Below are 26,212 nucleotides of genomic sequence, written 5' to 3' on the forward strand. Positions count from 1 at the left end.
TCTCATGATTATGCAGGAGTCCCTGTGTCTGGAGTACACATGGAGACACAGCCCCCAGGGGCGCAGGTGGCTGAAGGGGAGAAGCTGGTCCTCATCTGCTCTGTGGTCGAGGGCACAGGGAACACCACATTCTCCTGGCACAGAGAGGGCTCAGGGAACAGCCTGGGGAAGAAGGCCCTATGTGCCCAGAGGGCGGAGCTGGAGATTCCAGTAGTGTGGGAGAGTGATGCTGGCGGTTACTTCTGTGTAGCTGACAATGACCACGGCCCCATCCAGAGTGAGGTGGTGACCATCACTGTGAGAGGTAAGTTTTATGTCCACGAGCCTTATTTATTTTCAGCAAACTTCCTCAAAATAGGGTGAGCACAGCCAACACTATCTTTATGACTCTCCTTTGCCTGTTTCTATTTCTGCCATCTTACATTGTGATGGACACTTTATTCCCTTAGAATATTAATAACTCCATGCAGGTGACAATAAGGCATTTCAGTGAGGTAATGCTGACCAGGAGCCGTTTTGCCTCTGGGAGGTGATTTTATATGTCTCTGCTGTGACAGATTGTGTGTTATTTCAAAGATCAGTCTTGCCTCTTTAACAGCCTTTTAGGGTGGGGCTCAATTCTGGCACCCCAAGTTTCAACTCTGCCTCTCCCTTCAGTAAATCATCAGCACATCAGGATGGTCTCCTCAAGTCTAATAGAATCAAAGGCATAAGGCATTTCTTCATTCCTTTACTATATGCATGAAGGATTCTCAATATCCAAACTGTAGGCAGGTCAGGAAATCTACATGTTCAAAGAGCAGATACTGAGCCCAGTTTTGTCCACTGAGAAGATGAGCCTGCCTTTGGGAGTCCCTGATTCTATTTCAGACTCTTCCCTTCCTCTGCTCCAAGAAACCATGCTGGGCCAAGCCATATCCCCCTCAGCTCCCCTGGAATGAGGGAAGTGGTTTCTACGGGCTTGAACTCCTCCTCTATTCAGTTGCATCCCTGACTATCCAATAAAGCCAGCTTTTATCGAGGAACTACTGGAAAGCTAGATTTCCCTGTTTTCCTTTACAGAAAAACTCCTAAGAAGAATTATCTCTACCTGCTCTCTTCACTGCTTCTATTTTCTCTCAAATCCACTGCAACCAGGCTTGCATCACACCACCAAAATTACCATTGTCAAGATCACTGATGACCTCTACGTTCCCAAGTCCAATGGACGGTTCTTGGTTTTCATTTTACTTGACCTTTCAGCACTTTTCTACGCAACTGATCCTTCCTTGAACACTTTCTTCATTTGACTTTGGGATATTACTTTTTCTGTTTCTCTACCTGTTCCTTACTCCTTTCAGTTTTTTTTTTAATGGCTCCTCATCATGTTTCAACCTCTACATTTTGGGGAGTTCCAGGGCTGTGTCCTCAGATTCTTCTCTATCCATGCCCACTCTTTATATCTTCTCATCCAGTGCTGTGACTTTAAATATGTACACTTATGACTTCTATATATGTATGACTTCCAAATTCAGCCTACAGCCTAGACCTCTAGTCTGAATTCAAGACCCATGTAAGCAACCACTTAATCAACCTCTCTAAGGAATGGCTAATTAACTCATCTAAAATCGAACTCTTGATTTTGCACCAAATTTGTTCCTGCTTGGAATTTCCCCTCCCCCCACCTTGGTAAATGCAAAATTCCATTCTTTTAGTTTCTCAGGCCAAAAATCTAGGTGTCACCCTTGACTTCTCATTTTTATTTCATCCTCCATTTCCAATTCACCTGCAAATCCAGAAGACTCTGCCTTTAATACACAGCCAAAAATCTGATTACTTTCTATCACCTCTACTACTACAAGCCACCGGCATTCATTGTCTGGATTATTGCAATAACATTCTACTGGTCTTCTGCTTCATCTCTTGTTCTACACAATCTATTCTCAATACAGCAGCATGTAAGTCAGATCATGTTACTCTTCATCTCCAAATCTTCCCATGGCTTCCCAACTCCTTCAGAGTGAAAGCCAACAGCATGTCAATGACTGACCAGGCCCTGAATGTTCTAGTGCTCCTGCAACTCTGACTTCATCTCCCACTGCTCTCCTCTCACCCACACTGGCACCCTGGCTCTTTCTCAAGCCTTCCAGGCTTGCTCCCACCTCAGGGCCTTTGCACTGCTCTTTCCTGATATCCTTATGTTTCCACTTCACCTCTCCAGACCTTTGCCCACTTTTTCAGTGAGCTCTCCTCAACCATCCTATATAAAAAAGCAGACCTTCCCCAGCACTCCTTTGCCCTGGCCCTGCTTGATTCTCCTTCCACAGCACTTAACAGCAACTGACATGCCAGGTATAGCCCACGAGATACTAACTTTATGAGGTGGGTCTCTGTTTTGATTACTATTATACCCCAAATGCCTGGAACAGTGCTTGGCTCATATTAGGCATTCAATAAATATTTGTTGAATAGATTTTTTTTACACACATCATTTCTATTCATCCTAGTAACAATCCTAGAAGACAAAGGTATTATTTCCATTTTACAGAAAGAAAAGTGAAGCTCAAAGAGATTTGGTAACTTGCGTAAGATCACACACATAAGATTTATACCGGGCAGAGCCCAGATTTGAACCTCAATGCAATCATTTAGCTCAGAGAGACAGTGCGCAATATCAAAATTCTTCAAACAACTACCACAAAGACAAATTCTTACCATCAACCATGCTCGGTAAGCACATGGCTGTGCCTTTTATACCAACAGTCAGCTGTAAACCTGAATGGTTTAGTTAAAGGCTCTGAGAAGAGGTTGCTATGCTAATGCCCAGCTGCACAGTTCTCCCCCCAACTCCCTGCAGGCAAGTCTTGTGATCGAGTGGGGCTCTCCCAGGTCACGGGACTGAGATGCATTTCTAGAACATGATGCCCGGGAGGGTCTGCTTGTCATCATGGGTATGGTTTGGGGAACAGCGACTTTGGTTATAATCCCCAGGGGATAAGGGCTGGGACTGAGCTGGGGATAGAAAGCTGCAATTGTCATTTGAAGGGCATTTCCAGAATCAGCTGGGAGAGGGGAAGAAGGAGTTAGCAGAGCTGAAAGCTGCCAAGAGGCATCTTTGAAGACTCCTGTAATCTAGAGGGACACTGAAAATAAGGAGTACTGCTCCTCCAAGAAGGCTTTTATTCTGAAATGTTGACCAGGGGGAACCCACAGGTAATAATCCCTGTTGGTAATTCACACATAAGTGTAAGTTACTTGTCTTCTTTTTTGTGGGGGTGGGTTATAGTCATTAAAAAGGATTGGCGTTATCTGGCCTAGGCAATGAGCTGATCCCTTTATAATGTAATTTCATTTTACCCTCACAATCACCTTGCAAGACAAGTGTCATCATCAGTCAAGGAAACATTATTTTACAGATTAAGCAGCAGGTCAAGAACTCAGTTGATATTTGATGGGTAAGGGATTTCCTCCCAAATCTTTGTTATTCATGGACTTTAATCAAGACCTCTGAGCTTATAAATTGGGAGAATTTATAACAGGCGAGAAACTCTGCAGAAGCCTAAAACACTGGGGTGGGCTGGGGTGTTACTGTGTAGTAGTAGACCTAACCTGAGGGGGTGTCCCCCAAACTGACCAGAGGGCAGCATGAATTTCCTGTGTGCCTAGGACAGGGTGTGAGGGCAAGAAATAAAAGCTAATACATAGACACAGCACTTACTGTGTGCCAGGCACTGTTCAAAGGACTCTATATGAGTATTATTAACTCATTAGCCCCATTTTGCAGTTAAGAAAACTGAGGGTCATGGAGATAAGATCATTTTCCTGGATTACACAGTTGGTAAGTGCAGGATCTGGAACCCTAACCTAGCAACCTAGTTTTAGAGTCTTTGCCTCTCTCAGACAAATTTCCATTACAAATTTCCCAGAGGGGACCAACTTGTCACATCTCTCCTCCCAGACACCAGTCTGAGCAGCAGCCATTTCCTATAGGAAATAGATTTACCAGGAATGGGAGACAATTTGCTGTCTGTCCACTAAACCTGGGATTCCTAGCACGAGGCCAGGGTGTGATTGATTATGATTTTGTCAGGTAGATGCCCAGGCAGACAATGGAAAAAGACTCAATACAGGACCTAGAGGCCAAGCTGCTCTGTCCCTGGATTTCTTCCCTGAAGTCCACCCTTCTGGTTCAGGGTGTGAACCCACTTTCCACCAGCTGTCATGGTGGGGAGGCTGGGCTGGCTGCCCTCTGAGCACTGTTTGTAGGTGGAACCACTCACAGGTCAAAAGGCAGGTTTGTGGGTTTTGTCATGAGCCATGGCTGCCATTAAAAAAAAATTGGGTTGGGGCTCCACAGTGAAATGGCAACATCCTCTCCCTCATGGAAGCCTGAGCCAATGGCCACCTGGGGCCAGGAATCATGGATAGGAAACACCATGCAAATAAATGGAAATTATCATTTGTGTGCTTTTGTTCTAATGTCTTTATATTTTCTTTGTGTTATTTGTGTCTGAAGTCTGAATTTGGTTCACCTAGGGACTGAGAAGCTGTATGAAAAGCATTTATCATACTTTTGCTTTTTGGTCTTTATCACCTCTGGACATGTTATGAATTTATTGGTTTACTGATTTTCTCCTTTCCTTAGACTGTAAACTCCATGAGGACAAGGACTTTACTGACTTGTTCACCGATGTACAAGGCCTAGATCAGTGCCTGGCACATCATAGGCTCAGTAGTGTTTGTCAAATGAATGAGTGAACTGAATGAAATCTCTTGGATGTAAGAGTAGGAGAATGGGTCCAATGGAAAAATCAGAAACCATCAACAGTTTACTTCGTTCTTTCCATCAGTTTCTTTCTCTCCTCCCCCTCAGAGCCCACAAGGCTCAGGCTTCCATGAGGGAGAGGATGCTGCCATTTCACTGTGGAGCCCCAACCCAATTTTTTTTTTAATGGCAGAGCAATCTCAGAGTTTCTCCTGGCTCCAGCGGTGCCGGTGGTGACACCTGCTTTCCCTTCCAGAGAAGCTGCTGTTCCAAAGTTGGATGCTGCCAAACCACTGTCAAATAACCTCTCTCCAAGTGTCTGGGGGAATTTCCCAGGATTCTAGATTATAAGAGAATGGGATGTATATGTATGTGTACACACACACACACACATATACATGTATACACATACACAAATGCATACACATACATATATCTATATAGACATAGACATACAGACACACACACACACACACACACACACACACACACACACACACACACACACACACATATATATGTAGATATATATTTTTTTTCCCCAAAATTGCTAGTTCTGAAATGATGTTGCTAAAGGTGGAGGAAGCTGGTCACTTTTCCTCCCTCAGCCCCAATCTACCCTGACCCTTAACCCTTGCCTCCTACCGCTACACAGTGAGTCACTTTGTCAGCTCAGAGCTGAGATGCCCACATGTACAGGGTGTTTCCTGGGCCGTGCGAACCCCCACCCCGGGTAAGCCTTCCTGGCCTACAACTTGGCCCAAGGAGCCTCTGTGAGTCCCAGTTCCTTAGATTCCTCTCTCTCGGGGCTCAGAACCCCAGCCAAACTGAGGAAAGGTTCCAGGGTATTAGGGCAATCCCAGGCCCTAAACTTCTCCCACAGGGACTCCAGGAAATAGAAGTGGCCATATTGCTGCAGTAGTGGCTGGAGGATCACTCAGCATCCTTCTCCTGACTACGGCTCTGCTTTTTTACTGCTGGCACCAGAGGAAATCAGGTTTGTGTTCTTTTTGTACTCTTGGCTTGAGAGGCTGGGCTATTTCTGCCTCAGACTCCACAGCTTTGTGCAGCCTCAGTAACCACCAGGCCAGCAGTTCCCACCTCCCCACCCCAATTCAGACACACCCATGCCTGTTCCTTTAAGGGTGGTTTCCCAAATAGCCACAGCATATGACAGCTGCTTCTTTCTCGCCTGGTTACTAAGCCTCAGGTGAAGGGTAGGGAAGAAGTGAAATTTTTAATGTAAAGTTTCACAAATTTTAGTAAGCAGTTTACTTGGGCAGTTTCGTTGGTTCACACAGACTGGTAAACTAGATACTTCAGCCTATCCTCAAATCACCATAAATGGATAATCAAAATAATAATCAAAACTGGAAGAACTCTATGAAGAAATAACTGAGAACAGGAGCTGGCTAATCTCTATCTTTCTGCCTCCTCAAAGACTTCCACGAGTCAAAGCCTGAACCCAACCACCTTGCACTTTGACTGCCCTCCTGGCTCCTTCCCTACTGGGGAAAGGGTCTCTCCCAGGCACCATCCGTTGCATGCTTCCAAAGGCTTCTTGCTTTTGCCCAGGTCAGGTTCTCTTCAAATGCCAGAAAATCTTGCATAGAAGATGATACAGGACGTTTTTCAGCTCTAGAACAAATACCCACATCCTCCAACTTTGTCTCATGATTTAATTCAATTCAATTCAACTCACCAAACCTTACAGCACATCTTCTGTGTACTCCCGTACTGGGCAGGGTAAAGGGAACTGTGGGCCTCTGACCAAGAGTCTCCTTAGGAAGTCTGAGTCGGAGCCCGAGGTTCCTCTGGGCATGATCCCAGCAGCTCCTCAAAGTCCATCCACAGCTCAGTGGAATGACCCATCTCTACACCTCAGGAGAGATGATTTGCTCCTATTTAATATTTCCTACATTCAGCAATAGCCTTGAGCCTTCATCAAGTCTCAAATAATTACATATTTAATCCAGGAATGCATAGCTCTGCCCCCAGCAAGCTATTCACTTTGTTCAGTTCTTTTCCACATTATTTTCGTGAGAATCCACCACTGGGTCTTTGTTTGAACTGACTAGTTTGATGTTCTCCCTTAGGATGCTCATGTGTGTCATGTGTGTGAAGTCTTTGAGAAAGAGCTCCCTCTGCTGATACAAACGCTCCTTTGCTTTATTTTGTAGGAGACAGTTCTCTGGGAGACGTGACTAGGTAAGATCTCCACTTCTGCAATTGCCCTTCTTGTTTGACCAGAACACAATATGCAAATATGGAGTTGCAAAATGAGGTCAACTTACCTCTCCACATCCCTGCGGCTAGATGTTCCCATTTTCACATTTCTTGAAGTGGTCAAAAATGGCTAAGTACTCTTCCTGCCAGCTAATACTTTGTATAATCAATTTAGTACATACTTAAATCCATTTCTTATTTGACTTATGAATTTATCTAAATGAATCATACCAATGGATATAGATTTTCTGGGTTAGCATAGACTATTCCTGGTACTAATAGTCCCAAAGTTAGCCATTGTGTCACCATAATTATGTATATCATATTTATGATGACTATATATGAATTCTAGATAGTGCAAGGAAGGCTAAATATCTAATAATCTCTTTTATTTTTCTGCTCCAGAATGGCACATAGGCTCATCAGACCGTGTCCTTAACTTTGGTTTGGAAATATGGTCCTCCTCTTCTGTTGATGTCAGTGTCTCTGTCTTAGATTATAGACAGGACTTGAAATGTGGATTATGTCTAACTTCTTTAATTGTCCAGACTGGACAATGAGCAGACACCTAGTCACAACCTCCTGATAATAAGGCCAATTTTTTTTTAACCAACCAAGAGTAGCTATTCTATCTAGGAGATGAGCACTAGATGTCAGAGACTCTGACTTTGTTCCTAGGCAGCTTGTTCTTTGAAAAGAACAATCTGACCATAGGAACCTATTGAAACACCCATTCAGGGTTCTCAGTTTCCTATTGTCTACTGAATTCTTCCATTACCCTTTCTCTTTGTCCTTTCTCCCTGGCCATCTCACTCTCTGGCATGTTTTAATGTCCCATGGGTTATCATGTGTTTCTATGTCTCACAGGAGCTCTCCCACACCAGGCCCAGGAGACCCAGTGGAACTGCGGGTGTTGTATGGAAAAGGTGAGGATTCCCTGATAGGAAGCGTTCCCAGCCCAAGCCAGGGAAAGATAATGTGCTTTGAAGCCTGGGACACATCCCTGATCTTCCCAAGGTGTCCCAAATATAGACATTCCCATTCAATAATCATGTGTCCAAGAAGAGTGGAGGGGAAGCTTGGGAAGAAGCATCTGCAGCATATACTAATGACTGGAATATCCTGGAAAGAATTGTACCTTTTTTTTTCCAGTGAACTCCAGAGAGGAGGACTTGGTATATTCTGAGATCCAGATTATTCATCTGGGAGAAGAGGCAGGTAAGTCACTGGGAAGAGATTCTGGCTGCAAACTATATTCATTCATTCAACCAATATTTATTCAGTATGTCCTATAAGCTAGGTAAGAATAGGGAGTCAATAAGGGAACAAGACAGACAAAAGTCCCTACATATGTGGAGCTTACATACTAAAGAGGGAAGAAAGACACTAAAAAAGTACACAATATATCCCTGCTGATGATCAAAACAAAAATTAAACATCCTCCAGATAGAAATTGTGGCCATGAAGTTATATGTACAAAGGTTGTCCCTAAGTCTGAATGAGTGAATGTTTATAAGGCACCTACCATGTGGTGGGCATTGTGTTGAGAGCGTTCACATATATATGCTTAGTTGATCCATGTTAACAACCCTGGGTGACCAATATGCTGAACAAACAAGACTTGTGACTTAACACAAAAAATTGTGTCCCACGGTCCCTTTAAACTTTATTCTGTGGGAGATCTTCCCTGCCACTCAGTATGAAAATGTTGATATCCCAAGGCTTTTCAAGGCATTCTCTTAAGGTGATACACAGACATTTTCAGTCCCATTCTCATTTCAGTTACACTAGAATATCCAGGTTGAGATGTTTATCAAAACTTCCCCCTCCTCTAGTTCAAGCAAACCTCAGAATGGAAGCAGGGGCGGCAGCAGGGAGGGGAAAGACAGGGCATGGTGGCTGCTTCTCTCTTCCTCTCGTCTGCTTCCGCTAACCAGCCTGGTTGGCACATAGGGAGGTGCTGGGAAAAGGAGAAGGAAAGGACATGCTCGAGCTGGTAACTGGAAGCCTCTCCAGACTGATGGATACGTAAGCTGCAGTCTCCCCTGTGAGAGGCATGTGCAGGCTCTTCTGAGGTTCCCTGTTGGGTCCCTCTCCCCTGAAATTCCCTTGACATAGGCAGATGCATTTCTAATTCCAGGGGTTGTTGGTGACTCCTTCACTGGGCCCAATGCCAGCAATCACATCTAGCTTCTTACTCCTGGAGTCCCTTGGTACCTGTAGGCCCTATAGACAGGACCCAAGACACCCAAGGATCCTACTTGTTCTCTCTCCCACATGAGCCATATCTGTCTGTGGGAAACATTCCAGAGCTCTGGCAAATCCCTTCAGGCCTGTCTCAACCTGGAAGCATTCTTCTGGTTCCACCACCAGCAGAAAGTCAGAACTTCTTTCAACCCTCTAGATAGGTGGCGGTAGCTTTCAAATAATTTTTCTTACAATCCACAATAAGAAATACAAATTGTTTTAAACAGCTTTAATGAGATTTAATCTACACGTAATATTAGTCACTGTTCTGGTTTGCTAAAGCTGCCAGAATGCAAAATACCAAAAATGGATTGGCTTTTACAATGGGGGTTTATTTGTACACAAATTTACAGTTCTAAGGCTGTGAAAATGTCCTAATTAAGGCATCAAGAGGTAGATACTTTCCCTGAGGGAAGGTCAATGGCCTCTGGGGTTCCTCTATCACACGGGAAGACACATGGCTGGCTCTGCTGAACCTTCTCTCCTGGGTCTAGCTTCTGATTTCAGTGGCTTTCTCCAAAATGTCTCTGGACTTCTGTCTTAGCTTCTCTCTCTCAGCTCCTGTACATCCTTGCTTGTTTCTCCCAGGCATTTCTTGCTAAGCGTCTGGGGGTTCTCTCTTAGCTTCTCTGGGATACTCTGGGCTTCATTTCTTAGCTCCTCTCCTGGTTCTGGTTTTAGTGGCTGTCTCCTAATGTCTCTGGGCATTTTCTCTCTCAGTTTCTCCTAATGTCTTTCTCTTCCTTGCTTCTCCCAGAAGCAAACTCTGGATTTCATCTCTTTGCATCTCCTAATGTCTTTCTGTCTGCATCTCCAAGCATCTGGGTCTGTGTCGGCTCTGAGCTCTCTCTCTCTCCCTTAGCTCTCTTAAGGACTCCAGTAAACTAATTAAGGTCCACCTTGAATGGGCAGGGTCATATCTCCATGGAAACAACCTAATCAAAAGATCCCACCCACAATAGGTTTGCCCTGACAAGAGTGGATTAAAAGAGCATAGTGTTTTATGGGGTACACAACAGTTTCAAACCAGCAGTCACCAATTTTAAATGTACAGCTCAATGACGTTCAACAAATGTACATAGTCACATACCCACCACCATAATCATGATGTAGAATATTTCCAACATCCTAGAACTTTCCTTTGTGCTCCTTTGAAGTTAATCTCTCTGCTCCCATCCCCACTCTTGGCAACCACTGGTCTGCTTTCTGTCCCTGGAGTTTCTATAATTTCATTTAAGTGGAGTCATAGATGATATAGTCTTTTGTGTCTGATTTCTTTCACTTAGCATAATGTTTTTGTTAATGATCCATGTTCTAGTGTATTATAAGTAGTTCATAACATTTTATTACTGAGTGGTATTCCATTTATGGTAAACAATTTGTTTATCCATTCACTAGTTGATAGACTGGATTTGTTTCCAGATTTGGTGATTGTGAATACAGTCTCTGTAAAGATTTGAGTACAAGACTTTGTGTGAACATGCGGGTAAATACCCAGGAATTGAATTGCTGGATCACATGATAAGTATACGTTTAATTTTGTAAATTCCCTTTAAAAGGGAACCTGCAAAATATCTCCTATTGTGTGATTCCATTTTATATGAAATGTCCAGAATAGGCAAATCTATAGGGACAGAAAGCAGATTAGTTGGGAGGTGGGGGTGAGGAGCGGGGGGAGGGTCATAGTAGGAAAAGAGGGAGTGACTGTAACCAAGTATAGGGCTTCTTCTTTTGGGGGTGATGAAAATGTTGTGAAATTAGATTATAGTGACTGATGCACAACTCTGTGAATATGCTAAAATCTACTGAATTGTACATTTAATTAAATACATAAATGTCAAATTATTTTCTAAAGTGACTGTACCATTTTGAATCCCTACTAGCCATGTATAAGAAGTCCAGTTGCTCCATATCCTTGGCAACCTTTGGTATAGTCAACTTTTTAAATTTTAGCCTTTTTTAGTGGTGTGGAGTAATATCTAATTGTCATTTTAATCTGCATTTCCCAAATGACTAACAATGTTGAACATCTTTTTATATACTTCTCTGCCATCTGTGTATCCTCTTTGGTGAATTATTTAATTCTTTTGCCCATTTTAAAATCAAGGTGTTTATCTTTTTATTATTGAGTTTTAGAAATAAACTCAATAATACAAACTGAATACAAATCTTGTCAGATGTATGCATTGTCAAATTTTTGCCCAGATTGCAGCTTTCTTGTCGACTCCTTGGGATTTTCTACCTGGATGATCACACTTTCTCAAAATAAAGGCAGTTTTACTTCTTTTTCCATCTGAGTGCCTTTATTTCTTTTTGTTTCCTATTGCACTACCTAGAAACTCCAGTATAATATTGACTAGAAGTGGTGAGAGTGAAATTATTGCCTTGTTTGTAATCTTAAATAGCAAAGGGTTCAGTCTTTAACCACTAAGTGTGATGTTTTCTGTACATATTTCATAGATGCCCTTTATCTGTTTGAAGGCATTATCTTCTACTCACTAGTTTGCTGATAGTTTTAATCATGAATGGGTGTCGAATTTTGTCAAATGATTTAGCAGTATCTATTGAGATCATCACACTGTTTTATCCTTTGTTCTGTGAATATGATGAATTACACGGATTGATTTTCAAATGTTTAACCAATCTTGCATTCTTGGGACAAATCCCATTTAGCTGTGATATGTTATGCTTTGAAAATATTTCCAGCTTTAATTTGCTAGTATTTTGCTAAAGATTTTTTTTATCTATGCCCATGAGGGATACTTACCTTTTGTTTCTTTTACTGTCTTTGTCTGGTTTGATATCAGAGTAATGCTAGCTTCATAAAAAATGTTGGGAGGTATTTATTCCTTTCTTTTACTCTGGAAAAGTTTGTATAGAATTGGCATAATTTCTTTCTTAAATGTCCCTGTTATTTGTGATTGATTTTGCTCCTGGTATATGTTACCATTTCTTGCTTCCTTGCATGCCCAGAAATTTTTTTAGATGCTAGAAGCTGAAAAATGTGAATTTTGTATTGCTGTATTCCTTTAATTCATGTTGAATTTTTTCCTGGAGGAAATTAAATTACTTAGTGTCTGTTGGATTCTTTCAAAGCTTACTTTCAAGCATTGTCAAGACAAGTCCAGAGCAGCCTTTAGTGTAGGGATAATTTAGCCTAAGTATTAAGGCAATGCTTTTCTGAGAATTCTACTTGATTTCCCATATATTATGAAATCTCTCTAGAGAAATATCCTAAACAAATCTTTTGTTTCCTCCCCACACTTCCTTGATCTGGTTGATCAATACAGGCTCCTGGAGGCAAGGAAATAATTGTCTCTAGTTCCTTTATCAATCTATGTATGGTACCTCACTTGAGAATTTTTTTTATTAGAGAAATTGTGGGTTTACAGAAAAATAATGCATATAATACAGGATTCCCATGTACCACCCTGTTATTAACACCTTGTGTTGGTATAGTACATTTGTTATAATTGATGAAAGCACATTTGTATAATTGTACTATTTACTATAATCCATGGTTTAATTTAGGATTCACTGTATGTATGGTGCAGTTTCATGTATTTATTTTACATTTTTATTCTCTCTCTCTCTCTCTATATATATATATATAAAACCTAACATTTCTACTTTTTATTCATTAAGATATATATTGCAGTGCTGTTAATTATGTTCACAATGTTGTGCTACCATCAACACCATCCATTACCAAACATTTCCATTGTTCCAAGTAGGAAGTATGCACATTTTAAGACTTAACTCACTATTCCCTATCCCAACCCCATCCACTGGTCATCTATATTCTAGATTCTGACTCAATGAGTTTGCTTAATCTAATTGCTTCATATCAGTGAGATCATACAATTATTTGTCCTTTTGTGTCCGGCTTATTTCACTCAACATGATGTCTTCAAGGTACATCCAGGTTGTCATATGCATCAAAACTTCATTCCTTCTTATGGCTGAATAATATTCCATTGTATGTATATACCACATTTTTTATCCATTCACTGGTTGATGGACACTTGAATTACTTCTGTCTTTTGGCAATTGTGAGTAGTGCCACTATGAACATTGGTATGAAATATCTGTTCAAGTCCATGCTTGTAATTCTTTTGAGTATTTAACTAGAAGTGGGATTGCTGGGTCATATGGTAGTTCTATACTTAGCTTCCTTAGGAACTGCCCAACTGTCTTCCAGAGTGGTTGTACCATTTTACATTCCTACCAGGAATGAATGAGTGTTCCTGTTTCTCCACTTCCTCTCCAATACTTGTAATTTTCTGTTTTTTTTTTTTTTTAATAGTAGCCATTTTAGTGGGTATGAAATGGTATCTTATTGTAGTTTTGATTTGCATTTCCCTAATGGCTAATGATGTTAAGCGTGTTTTATGTGCTTTTTGGTCATTTGTATATCTTCTTTGGAGAAATGTCTATTCAAGATTTTTTTTTTTTAATTCCAGTTTTATTGCTATATATTCACATACCACACAATCATCTATGGTGTACAATCAGCTGTTCACAGTACCATCATATAGTTGTGCATTCATCACCCCAATCTATTTTTGAACATTTTCCTTACACCAGAAAGAATCAGAATAAAAATAAAAAATAAAAATAAAAAAGAACACCCAAATCATCCCCCCATCCCACCCTATTTTTCATTTAGTTTTTGTCCCCATTTTTCTACTCATTCATCCATACATTGGATAAAGGGAATGTGATCCTCAAGGTTTTCACAATCACACTGTCATTCCTTGTAATCTATATTGTTAGACAATTGCCTTCAAGAGTCAAGGCTACTGGGTTGGAGTTTGATACTTTCAGGTATTTACTTCTAGCTATTCCAATACATTAAAACCTAAAAAATGTTGTCTATATAGTGCATAAGAATGTCCACCAGAGTGACCTCTTGACTCCATTTGAAATCTCTCAGCCACTGAAGCTTTATTTCATTTAATTTCACATCCCCCTTTTGATCAAGAAGATGTTCTCAATCCCAGATGCCAGGTCCAGATTTATCCCCAGGAGTCATATCCTGCATTGCCAGGGAAGTTTCCACCCCTGGGAGTCAGGTCCCATGTAGGGGGGAGGGCAGTGAGTTCACCTATCGAGGTGGCTTAAGTTAGAGAGAAAGGGCCACATCTGAACAACAAAGAGGCACTCAGGGGGAGACTCTAAGGCACAATTATAAGCAGGTTTAGCCTCTCCTTTGCAGTAACAAGCTTCACAGGCGCAAGCCCCAAGACAGAGGGCTCAGCATATCAAGCCGTCAGTCCCCAGTGTTTGTGAGAACATCAGCAACAATGCAGATGAGGAAGTCCAACACCTCTGCATTCTCCCCCAGCTCCTCAGGGGGCCCCTGAATATATATTTTTATTCTCTGCCCAAATTTAACTTTGGGATGTGTTGCTATTTCACTCTAATCTATACAGACCTACCATATCTCACTTCTTATTCAGAGTTCCATGTAATTGTGGTGTTTGAACAAACTGCCTGTAGAAGTTATATTGTTTAGAAAATATAGATCCTACACCAAATAAACATTTCTTCCCTTGGTCTCACATGGAGATTGAAGTTTTAACACACGGTCAGTTTCAACCTTTACTCTTTGGCCTGATTTGCCCTAGTCTTAACCAGATCTGCGTCATTCATATCTGTAATTAAAGTCTGGGCTCTTTTTCAGCTTTTTTTTTTTTTTAAACAGTTGCTGTATGCATTAATACTGCCATTCATATCTGCCAAACTCTAGCTCTGAGTTTCAGGTTCACACAGATAACCAATGTTCCAGAGACCAAGCAGATTATACACCAAGGGATCAACATCTTAGAGTTTAGAGATAGCCATTACAATTCAGGAATAGATCTGACTGCTGTAAGACAATCTATGGACCATTACAATAATCATTTCCCTGTTAGGCTGTGCTCTAAGATTCAATTCTGAGTTTACACATTGTAGTTAGTTCATATTGGTGAGGCATTATAGTGTTTGCCTTTGTTTCTGGTGTACTTCACTCAAAATGCTGTGTATAGGATCCATTCACCTCGTTGGGTGCCTCACAACTTCACTCCTTCTCGTAGTTGCTCAATATTCTATTGTATGCATACACCACAGTTCACCATTCTCTTCCGCAGTCAGTGTACCCTTAGGCCACCTCCACCCACTGCAAATCATGAATACTGCCTCCATAAACACCAATGTGCAAATGTCCATTCATGTCTCTGCTCTCAGATCTTCCAAGTACATACCCCATAATGAGGTTGCAGGACCTTATGGCCCCACTCTAATCAAGTCCTTTGCCCATTTTTAAATTGGACTGTTTCTCTTTTTGTTTTTAAGTTCAAGGATTTCTTTATATATTCTGTATATCAAACCTTTATCAGATATGTGGTTACCAAATATTTTCTCCCATTGAGCAGGTTGTCTTTTCACTTGCATGATAAAGTCCTTTGAGGCACAACAGGTTTTAATTTTGATGAGGAACCATTTATCTATTTTTTCTTTCGTTGCTTGTGTTTGGGTGTAGAGTCTAAGAAACCATTGCCCACCACCAGGTCCTGAAGGTGCTTCCCTCTGTTTTTTCTAGGAGCTTGATATTTCTGGCTCTGATATTTAGGTCTTTGATCCATTTTGAGTTAAATAAGGTGTCAGGTAGGGGTTCTTCTTTATTATTTTGCAAATGGAGATCCAGTTTCCCCAGCACCATTTGTTGAAGAGACTATTCTTTCCCAATTGAGTGATCTTTGGGCCCTTGAAAAAAATCATTTGGCCATAACTGTGAGGGCTGATTTCTGAGCTCTCAATTCGATTCCACCGTTCTATATGTCTGTCCTTGTGCCAGTGCCATGCTGGTTTTGTTTTTTTTTTTCTTTTTTTTTTCTTTTATTTTGAAATACATTGAAACTTACAGGAACAGTTGCAAAAACAATACAGACCCCATATATAGAACTCCAGCATACCCCGACCCCCCTCCCCCACTACCCCGATCCACCAACTTTAACATCCTGTCACACAACCATTTCTTTCTTTCCCTCCCTCTCTCCCTCCCTCCCTCCCTGTCTATCATCCATCATCTATTGCTCTGTCCTCTGAATATAAGAGAGCAAGCTGCACACATCTTTGAACAAACAATATAATTCACATATACCTTTCCCATGAACAAGAACATTCTTTTATGCAATTCCATTAACTGCAGCTAAGAGGTTCAAGAAATTCAACATTGATACAAAGCTTACATTTTGTATTTCCTTTTTTTTTTCTTTGTATCCCATCTGTGTCCCTTTGAGCCTCCTTTCCTCCATCCTCAGATCCCATCCAGGATCATCCTTGGCATTTAATTGTCATCTATTTAGACTGTCTTTTTTTTTTTTTTTTCAATTGTGGAAACACATATACAGCCTAAATCTTCCCATTCCATCCCCTCCCTAGCATTCCATTCGTGGGATTAATCACATTTAGAATGCTGCAATGCCATCACCTTCCCACCATCCATTACTAGAAATTTCCCTTCACCTCTAACAGAAACCCTACACTCATTTTTTAACTTCCCATTGCCCCTTCCCCAACTTCTCGGAACCCCAACTTTACTTTTCATCTCTGTGGTCATAGTCTCTGATACTTTCTTTGTGTTTACCATGGGGCTTAAATTTAATATCTTAAATCTATAACAATCTTGTTTTTCTTTGATACCAACTTAACTTCAGTTGGATACATACACTGCTTCTATACTCCTCCATTCTCCCACCTTTATGTAGTTCTCGTCAAAAATTACATATTTTACATTGAGTCCAAAACCACTGATTTATCATTACAGTTTATGTATTTTAGATCCTGTAGGAAGTAAATAGTGGAGTTACAAATCAAAAATTTAGTAGTATTGTTATTTATATTTACCATGTGATCTTCACTGGAAATCTTTATTTCTTCATGTAGTTTCAGTCAATTGTTTAGTGTCCCTTCCTTTCAGCCTGCTCAACTCCCTTTAGCATTTCTTATAGGACTGATCTACTGGTGATGAAGTCCCTCAACTTTTGATTATCTGGGAATGTTTTCATCTCCCCCTCATTTTTACCTTCCAGGTGTTTGTTAATTCCCCAAGACTCTGATGGTTATTGACTTCTATTTGTATTCCATTGTAGTCAGGGAATGTGCTTTGAACAAATTCATTTTTTTTTTAATTTATTGAGGCTTGTTTCATGTCCCAGCATACAGTCCATTCTGGAGAAAGATCCATGATCACTAGAGAAGAATGTGTGTCCCAGTGACCTGGGATGTAATGTTCTATATATGTCTGTTAGAATTCTCTATATATCTCTCTCCTTTCTTTGTTTCTCTGTCAATAGGGCTCCCTTTAGTATCTGAAGTAGTGCAGGTCTTTTACTAGCAAAATCTCTCAGCATTTGTTTGTCTGTGAAAAATTTAAGCTCTCCCTCAAATTTGAAGGAGAGCTTTGCTGGATAAAGTATTCTTGGTTGGAAATTTTTCTCTCAGAATTTTAAATATGTCTTGCCACTGCCTTCTCACCTCCATGGAGGCTGCTGAGTAGTCACTACTTAGTCTTATGTTGTTTCCTTTGTATGTGGTGAATTGCTTTTCTCTTGCTGCTTTCAGAACTTGCTCCTTCTCTTCAGTGTTTGATAGTCTGATCAGAATATGTTTTGGGGTGGGTTTATTTGGATTTATTCTATTTGGAGTTTGCTGGGCATTTATGCTTTGTGTATTTATATTGTGTAGAAGATTTGGGAAGTTTTCCCCAACAATTTCTTTGAATACTCTTTCTAGACCTTTACCCTTCTCTTCCCCTTCTGGGACACCAATGAGTTTTAAATTCAGACGTTTTATTTTATCTATCATATCACTGAGATCCATTTTGATTTTTTTTTATTTTTCCCCCATTCTTTCTTTTATTCTTTCATTTTCTGTTCTGTGGACCTTGAGGAGGCTGAGTTGTTGTTCAACTTCCCCTAATCTTGTATTATGAGTATCCAGGGCCTTTTTAATTTGACCAGCAGTTTCTTTTATTTCAATAAGATCTTCTATTTTTTATTTACTCTTGCAATTTGTTCTTTGTGCTCTTCTAGGGTCTTCTTTATGTCCTTTATATCCTGTGCCATGCTCTCATTGTCTGTCATTAGATCTTTGATTAATCGCTCCAAGTACTGTGTGTGTTCTGATCTTTTGATTTGGGTGTTTGGGTTTGGGTTCTCCATATCATCTGGTTTTATCATATGCTTTAAGATTTTCTGTTGTTTTTGGCCTCTTGGCATTTGCTTTACTCGATCTCTAATTTGTCAGAACTACAGCTTGGTGGCGTACACTTTCTCTGACTAACCAGCAGGTAGCGTCTGTGAGTCACCTATTCCCCTCAAGTCAGTTCTCCTCAACTTTGTCTTTGTGGTGTGTGGGGATCTGATTCTTGTGGGGTTCAATTGGTGCACTAAATTTGGGTGTGTTGTTGGTGCTGTCTGCCCTGAATGTGGGGCATGTGTCTGGGTGGTTAGAGAGGCAGGGCAGCTTTAATAATCAAACCTCCCATGTGTTCCTGGAGATTTAATGCTGTTGCAAGACCCTAAGCCTTCATTTCAGTCTTGCCACAGATTGTCTCTGCCGCTGACCCACAAGTCCTTGGTATTGGCGTAGGTTTCCTGGGATTTCTGAATGGGCCCTCCTTCCCAGAAGTGCTCACCCAGGACCTCTGCTGAGGGAAGGCCACGTCACGTCACAAGTGCACGCCAGCCCTCCAGGGAAGCTCTGGGTCACTGGACCGTGCAGGGGCACTCCCAGCCCGCTTCAGAGATGGTTGAATGGGATGTGTTAACTTTCCCCTTTTCGTACAGCTCTGCCCTCCCAGCTCCGGACAATTAGCCATGGGTGCATTAAAGGCCACTGTCCATGGCTGATATTGTGGCATGTACGCGGTGCTGCGGGAAAGACTCCCCGTCACACTGGGTTTCTTGGCACGGCTCTGGGCTGTGGGTCAGGCCCTGGGCAGGAGTGTCCCAAGCCCACCAGGGAGATGGCTGCAAGGGGCGTGGTTTTTTTCTCCTTTTGGCTCGCCTCTGCTCCCCTGGTCCTGAAACAATCAGGAGCGGGTGTGGGAAGGGGTATCCTCCACACCAGACACCGAGGCGTTGGCCCAGCCCACTCCCACCATACTTTACTGCATGGTTCTCACTGCCGTATCTGCAGCCGCTCCTGGGTTTTGTTTTTTTTTTTCTATAAAAGAACTAGTTTGTCTCTAAATGCCAGACCACCATTTCCCCACACCGCAGTGCGGCTGCCAGACTTTCAGCCAGCCTACTCACTCTTTTCGGCATGCAGACTCCTGGTTTCACCAACTGTACAGTCCCTGTGGATTTAGCAGACCTTATCTGGCTGGTACACTGCAGGAACTGGTGTTCTGGGTCACTTTCTGGTTTTTATCTAGTATTTTTCGTGGAGGTGTTTTTTTTTTTTTTTGCCCTGTCTCACCTAGCTGCCATATTAGGTTCTCTCCATGCTCTTTTGATTACTGTCGCTTTTAATAAATTTTAAGAATTGGAAGTGTGAGTCCTCCAACTTCATTCTTCCTTTTAAAAATGGCTGTGCCTATTTGCAGTCCCTTATGCTTCCAAATAAATTTGATGACTGGCTTTTACATTTCTGCAAAGAAGGTTATTGGGATTTTGCTTGGAATTGCATAGAATCTGTAAATCACTTTGGTTAGAATTGACATCATAACAATATTTAGTCTTCCAATCCATGGACACAGAATGTCCTTCCATTTATTAGGTCTTCTTTGATTTCTTTTAGCAACATTTTGTTACTGTGCTTAAGTCCTTTATATCCTTTGTTAAATTTATTCCTAGATAGTTGATAATTGCTGTTGTAAATGGGATTTTTTTTCCTTGATTTCTTCTTCCAATTATTCATTGCTTTTATATAGCCACACTTCTAATTTTGGGGTGTTGATCTTGAACCCTGCCACTTTGCTGAATTCATTTATTAGCTCTAGGAGCTTTGTTATGGATTTTTCAGGATTTTCTGCATATAGGATCATATCATCTGCAAATAGGGAAAGTTGTAATTCTTTCTTTCCAATTTGTATGCCTTTTATCTCTTTTTCTTGCCTAATTGCCCTGGCAAGAACTCCTAGTACAATGTTGAATAATAGTGGGCGTTCTTGTCTTGTTCCTGATCTTAAATGGAAAGCTTTCAGTCTTTCACCATTAAATAGGATGAGAGCTGAGAGCTTTTTTTTTGATGTGGTGTATTATACTAATTGATTTTCTTATGTTGAACCACCTTGTATACTAGGGATAAATTCCACTTGATCATCGTGCATATTTCTTTTAATGTACTGTTGGATTCTGTTTGCTAGCATTTTGTTGAGAATTTTTACAGCTACATCATAAGAAATTTGGTCTGTAATTTTCTTTTCTTGTGGTATCTTTATCTAGCTATAGCATGAGGGTGACACTGGCTACAATGAATGAATTAGGGAGTGTTCTTTCCTCTTCAACTTTTTGGAAGAATTTGAGCAGGATTGCTGTTAATTCTTCTTGGATTTTTTGGTAAAATTCCCTTGTGAAGCCATCTGGCCCTGGACTTTTCCTTGTTGGGAGGTTTCTGATTACTGATTCAATGTCTTTACTAGTCATTGGTTTGTTGAGATCTTCTATTTCTCTTAAATCAGTGTAGTTAGTCTGTATATTTCTAAGAATTTTTCTGTTTTGTCTCAGTTATCTAATTTATTGGCATAAAATTGTTCATAGTATCTTTTTTTAAAAATTCATTTTGTTGAGATACATTCATATACCATGCAGTCATGCAAAACAAAGCACACATTCGATTGTTCACAGTACAATTACAAAGTTGTGCATTCATCACCAAAATCAATCCCTGACACTTTCATTACTGAACACACAAAAATAATAATAATTAAAGTGAAAAAGAGCAATCAAAGTAAAAAAGAACACTGGGTGCCTTTGTTTGTTTGTTTGTTTTTTACCTTCCCCCATTTTTCTACTCATCCATCCATAAACTAGACAAAGGAGAGAGTGGTCCATATGGCTTTCCCAATCACAGTGTCACCCCTCAGAAGCTACATTTTTATACAATCGTCTTCAAGATTCATGGGTTCTGGGTTGTAGTTTGATAGTTTCAGGTATTTACTGCTAGCTACTCCAATTCACTAGAACCTAAAAAGGGTTGTCTATATGGTGTGTAAGAGTATCTACCAGAGTGAACTCTCAGCTCCTTTTGGAATCTGTCTGCCACTGTAGCTTATTTCATTTCCTTTCACATCCCCCTTTTGGTCAAGAAGATGTTCTCCATCCCACGATGCCAGGTCTACATTCCTCCCCGGAAGTCATATTCCACATTGCCAAGGAGATTCACTTCCCTGGGTGTCAGATCCCACGTAGAGGGGAGGGCAGTGATTTCACCTGCCAAGTTGGCTTAGCTAGAGAGAGAGGGCCACATCTGAGCAACAAAGAGGTATTCAGGAGGAGGCTCTTAGTCACAATTAGAGGGAGGCCTTTGCAGCAACAGTCTTCCCAAGGGCAAGTCCTGTGGTAGAGGGCTCAACCCATGAAACTACCAGTCCCCTATGTCTGTGAGCACATCAGCAACCATCAGGGTGGGGAAGCCCAATACCCCTGCATTCTCCACCAGCTCCGCAAGGGGGCTCTGCATATTTTTTTCATTTTTTTTTAATTAACTCTTTTTTGTTAAATCAAGTATACAAAAAAAAATTTAAAAAAAACATACAATAAAAAAAACATTTCAAACAAACCATAACAATGGAGTAAGAAAAAGACAACTAACCTAAGATAACTACTTTACTTCCAACATGTTCCTACTCTACCACAAGAAAATAACCTAATATAGCAACATTTCTGTGAACTTGTTCCTCCTATACCCATCAGAAATTAACAGACCATAGTCATTCCTGGGCATTCCCAGAACATTAAATTTACCCACAATAGCTTATCTGTTCTTGTTGGGTTATCATTCCCCCTTCCTTAATTGCTCTCTATCACTAGTTCCCCTACATTCTACATTATAAACCATTTGTTTTACATTTTTCAATGTTCACGTTAGTGGTAGCATATAATATTTCTCTTTTTGTGCCTGGCTTATTTCACTCAGCTTTATGTCTTCAAGGTTCATCCATGTTGTCATAAGTTTCATGACATCGTTCCTTCTTACTGCCGTGTAGTATTCCATCGTGTGTATATGTGACATTGTATTTATCCACCCATCTGTTGAAGGACATTTGGTTGTTTCCATCTCTTGGCAATTTTAAATAATGCTGCTATGAATATTGGCATGCAGATATCTGTTCTTGTCACTGCTTTCAGATCTTCTGAGTATATACCAAGAAGTGCAATCCCTGGATCGAAGGGTAACTCTATATTTAGTTTTCTAAGGAACTGCCAGACTGGTTTCCAGAGTGGCTGAACCATTATTCAGTCCCACCAACAATGAATAAGAGTCCCAATTTCTCCACATCCTCTCCAGCATTTGTAGTTTCCTGATTGTTTAATGGCAGCCATTCTAATTAGTGTGAGATGATACCTCATTGTGGTCTTAATTTGCATCTCCCTAATAGCTAGTGAAGCTGAACATTTTTTCATGTGTTTCTTAGCCATTTGTATTTCCTCTTCAGAGAACTGTCTTTTCATATCTTTTGCCCATTTTATAATTGGGCTGTCTGTACTACTGTCATTGAGTTGTAGGATTTCTTTATATATGCAAGATATCAGTCTTTTGTCAGATACATGGTTTCCAAACATTTTTTCCCATTGAGTTGGCTGCCTCTTTACCTTTTTGAAAAATTCCTTTGAGGTACAGAAACTTCTAAGCCTGAGGAGTTCCCATTTATCTATTTTTTCTTTTGTTGCTTGTGCTTTGGGTGTAAAGTCTAGGAAGTGGCTGTCTAATACAAGGTCTTGAAGAAGTTTTCCTAATTTATCTTCTAGGAGTTTTATGGTACTGTCTTTTATATTGGGATCTTTGATCCACACTGGGTTAATTTTTGTGTAGGGTGAGGTAGGGGTCCTCTTTCATTCTTTTGGATATGCATATCCAACTCTTCCAGCCCCATTTGTTGGAAAGACGGTTCAGTGGCTTTGGGGGCCTTATCAAAGATCAGTCAGCCATAGATCTGGGGGTCTATCTCCGAATGCTCAATTCAATTCCAATGATCAATATGTCTGTCTTTGTGCCAGTACCATGCTGTTTTGACAACTGTGGCTTTATAATAAGCTTCAAAGTCAGGGAGTGTATGTCCCACTTCATTTTTCTTTTTTAGAGCATCTTTAGCAATTCAAGGCATCTTCCCTTTCCAAATAAATTTGATTACTAGCTTTTCCAAGTCTGCAAAGTAGGTTGTTGGAATTTTGATTGGGATTGCATTGAATCTGTAGATGAGTTTGGGTGGAATTGACATCTTAATGACATTTAGCCTTCCTATCTATGAACACGGATGTATTAGTTAGGGTTCTCTAGGGAAACAGAATCAATGAGAGGTGTCTCTGACTATCAAATTGTAAAAGTGACTCACGCAACTGTGGATATGCAGGAGTCCAAATTCTGTAGAGCCGTCAATGAACCGTCAACTCCAAGGAAGATGTCCAATGAGCTCCTCAGGAAACGAACTGGCAACTTCGACGAACTCCTCAGGAAATGAACTGTGGTCTTCGACGAACGTGTTCAATGAACTCCTCAGGAAACGAACCGGCAATTTCAATGAACTCCTCAGGAAATGCTTCACTGGGCAGCCGAAGAAGAAGTGAAGGTCCTCTATCTGTCTTCCTTATAAGTCTTCAACTGATTAATTGGATCAAATCCAGCCAATTGCATTCTCTCATTGTGGAAGGCACGCCCTTTAGTGAGTCATCAGTTACAGCTGCAGTCAATTGACTGATGATTTAATAAACCAGCCTGTTGGTCTATTAACCAGTCTCAAACTTCCTCACAGCAATTGTTAAGCCAGTGTTTGCTTGACCAGACAGCTGGGTCACCTGGCCAAGTTGACACATGAACCTAACCATCACAATGGAATATTTTTCCATATTTTAAGGTCCCCTTCTATTTCTTTTAGTAGAGTTATGTAGTTTTCTTTGTATAGGTCTTTTACATCTTTGGTTAAGTTTATTCCCAGATACTTGATTTTTTTAGTTGCTATTGGAAATGGTATCTTTTTCTTGAGGTCTCTTCAGTTTGTTCATTTCTAGCATATAGAAACACTACTGACTTATGTGCATTAATTTTGTGTCCCACTACTTTGCTAAATTTGTTTATTAGCTCTAGTAGCTGTATCGTTGATTTCTCAGGGTTTTCCAGATATAAGATCATATCATCTGCAAACAATGACAGTTTTACTTCTTTCTTTCCAATTTGGATGCCTTTTATTTCTTTGTCTTGCTGGATTGCCCTGGCTAGCACTTCCAGCACAATCACTGCAGATCCTGAAGAAATTAAAAAAATTATAAGAGGATAATTATTCCATAATTATTGTGGAAACATCATTTGCTTCCTTTAGTTTTGCCAGTGTTTTGCTCATGTATTTTGTGGCACCTTGACTGGGTGCATAAACATTTATGATTGTTATTTCTTGTTGTTGAATTGCCCCTTTTATTAGTATGTAGTGGCCTTCTTTGCCTCTCTAACCATCCTTGCATTTAAAGTTTATTTTACCTGAGATTAATATTGTTACTCCTGCTTTCTTTTAGCTGTAGCTTGCATGAAAAATTTTTCCATCCATTCACTTTCAATTTCTTTGTGTCCCTGTGTCCAAGAGAGTCTCTTGTATGCAACGTATTGATGGTTCATTTTTTTAATCCATTCTGTGAATCTATATCTTTTAATTGGGGAGTTTAATCCACTTACATTCAATGTTTTTAACTGTGAAGGCATTTCTTGAATCAGCCATCTTATCCTTTGGTTTATGTTTGTCATATATATATTTTCTTCTCTCTATTAATGTCCTTTAATGTACCCATACTGAATCTCTTTAGTACTGAGTTTTTCTCCATATTTCTCTCTCCTTCCTTTGTTTCTCTGTTGGTAGGGCTCTCTTTGGTATCTCAAGTAGGGCAGGTCTCTTGTTAGCAAATTCTCTCAGCATTTGTTTGTCTGTGAAAAATTTAAGCTCTCCCTCAAATTTGAAGGAGAGCTTTGCTGGATAAAGAATTCTTGATCGGCAATTTTTCTCTCTCAGAATTTTAAATATGTCTTGCCACTGCCTTCTCACCTCCATGGTGGCTGCTGAGTAGTCACTACTTAGTCTTATGTTGTTTCCTTTGTATGTGGTGAATTGCTTTTCTCTTGCTGCTTTCAGAACTTGCTCCATCTCTTCCATATTTGACAGTGTGATCAGAATATGTCTTGGAGTGGGTTTATTTAGAGTTATTCTATTTGGAGTTCACTGGGCATTTATGATTTGTGTATTTATGGTGTTTAGAAGATTTTGGGAACTTTTCCCCAACAATTTCTTTGAATACACTTCCTAGACCTTTACCCTTCTCTTCCCCTTCTGTAACACCAATGGGTCTTATATTTGGACATTTTATATTATCTATCATATCCCTGATGTCCATTTCATTTTTTTTCAATTTTTTTCCCCATTCTTTCTTTTGTTCTTTCATTTTCCATTCTGTGATCTTCTAGGTCACTGATTCGTTGTTCAGCTTCCTCTAGTCTTGTACTGTGAGTGTCCAGAATCTTTTTAATCTGGTCAACAGTTTCTTTAATTTCCATAAGATCATCTATGTTTTTTACTTACGCTTGCAATTTCTTCTTTATGCTCTTCTAGGGTCTTCTTCATGTGCTTTATATCCTGTGCCATGCTCTTCTTCATGTCCTTTATATCCTGTGCCATGGTCTTGTTGTTCATCTTTAGTTCTTTGATTAATTGCTTCAAGTACTGTGTCTCTTCTGACCTTTTGACTTGGGTGCTTGGGCTTGGATTATCCGTATCATCTGTTTTTTTCATATGCTTTAAAATTT

The 26,212-nt window shown here is 40.4% G+C and overlaps 1 protein-coding gene across 1 annotated transcript in view; it reads left to right on the forward strand.

Moving 5' to 3' along the window:
- Positions 1-26,212, forward strand: part of LOC119512715 (Fc receptor-like protein 5) — a 90,849-nt gene that overhangs the window by 7,910 nt on the left and 56,727 nt on the right. Inside the window, exons 6-10 of the mRNA XM_037807545.1 lie at positions 17-304; positions 5,628-5,741; positions 6,925-6,952; positions 7,838-7,896; positions 8,123-8,188. Of these exons, the coding sequence (XP_037663473.1) occupies positions 17-304; positions 5,628-5,741; positions 6,925-6,952; positions 7,838-7,896; positions 8,123-8,188 (555 nt within the window). The remainder of the gene's footprint in view (positions 1-16; positions 305-5,627; positions 5,742-6,924; positions 6,953-7,837; positions 7,897-8,122; positions 8,189-26,212) is intronic.

This window comes from Choloepus didactylus, chromosome 2 (genome assembly GCF_015220235.1).
Source record: "Choloepus didactylus isolate mChoDid1 chromosome 2, mChoDid1.pri, whole genome shotgun sequence".
Taxonomy (NCBI): Eukaryota; Metazoa; Chordata; class Mammalia; order Pilosa; family Megalonychidae; genus Choloepus; species Choloepus didactylus.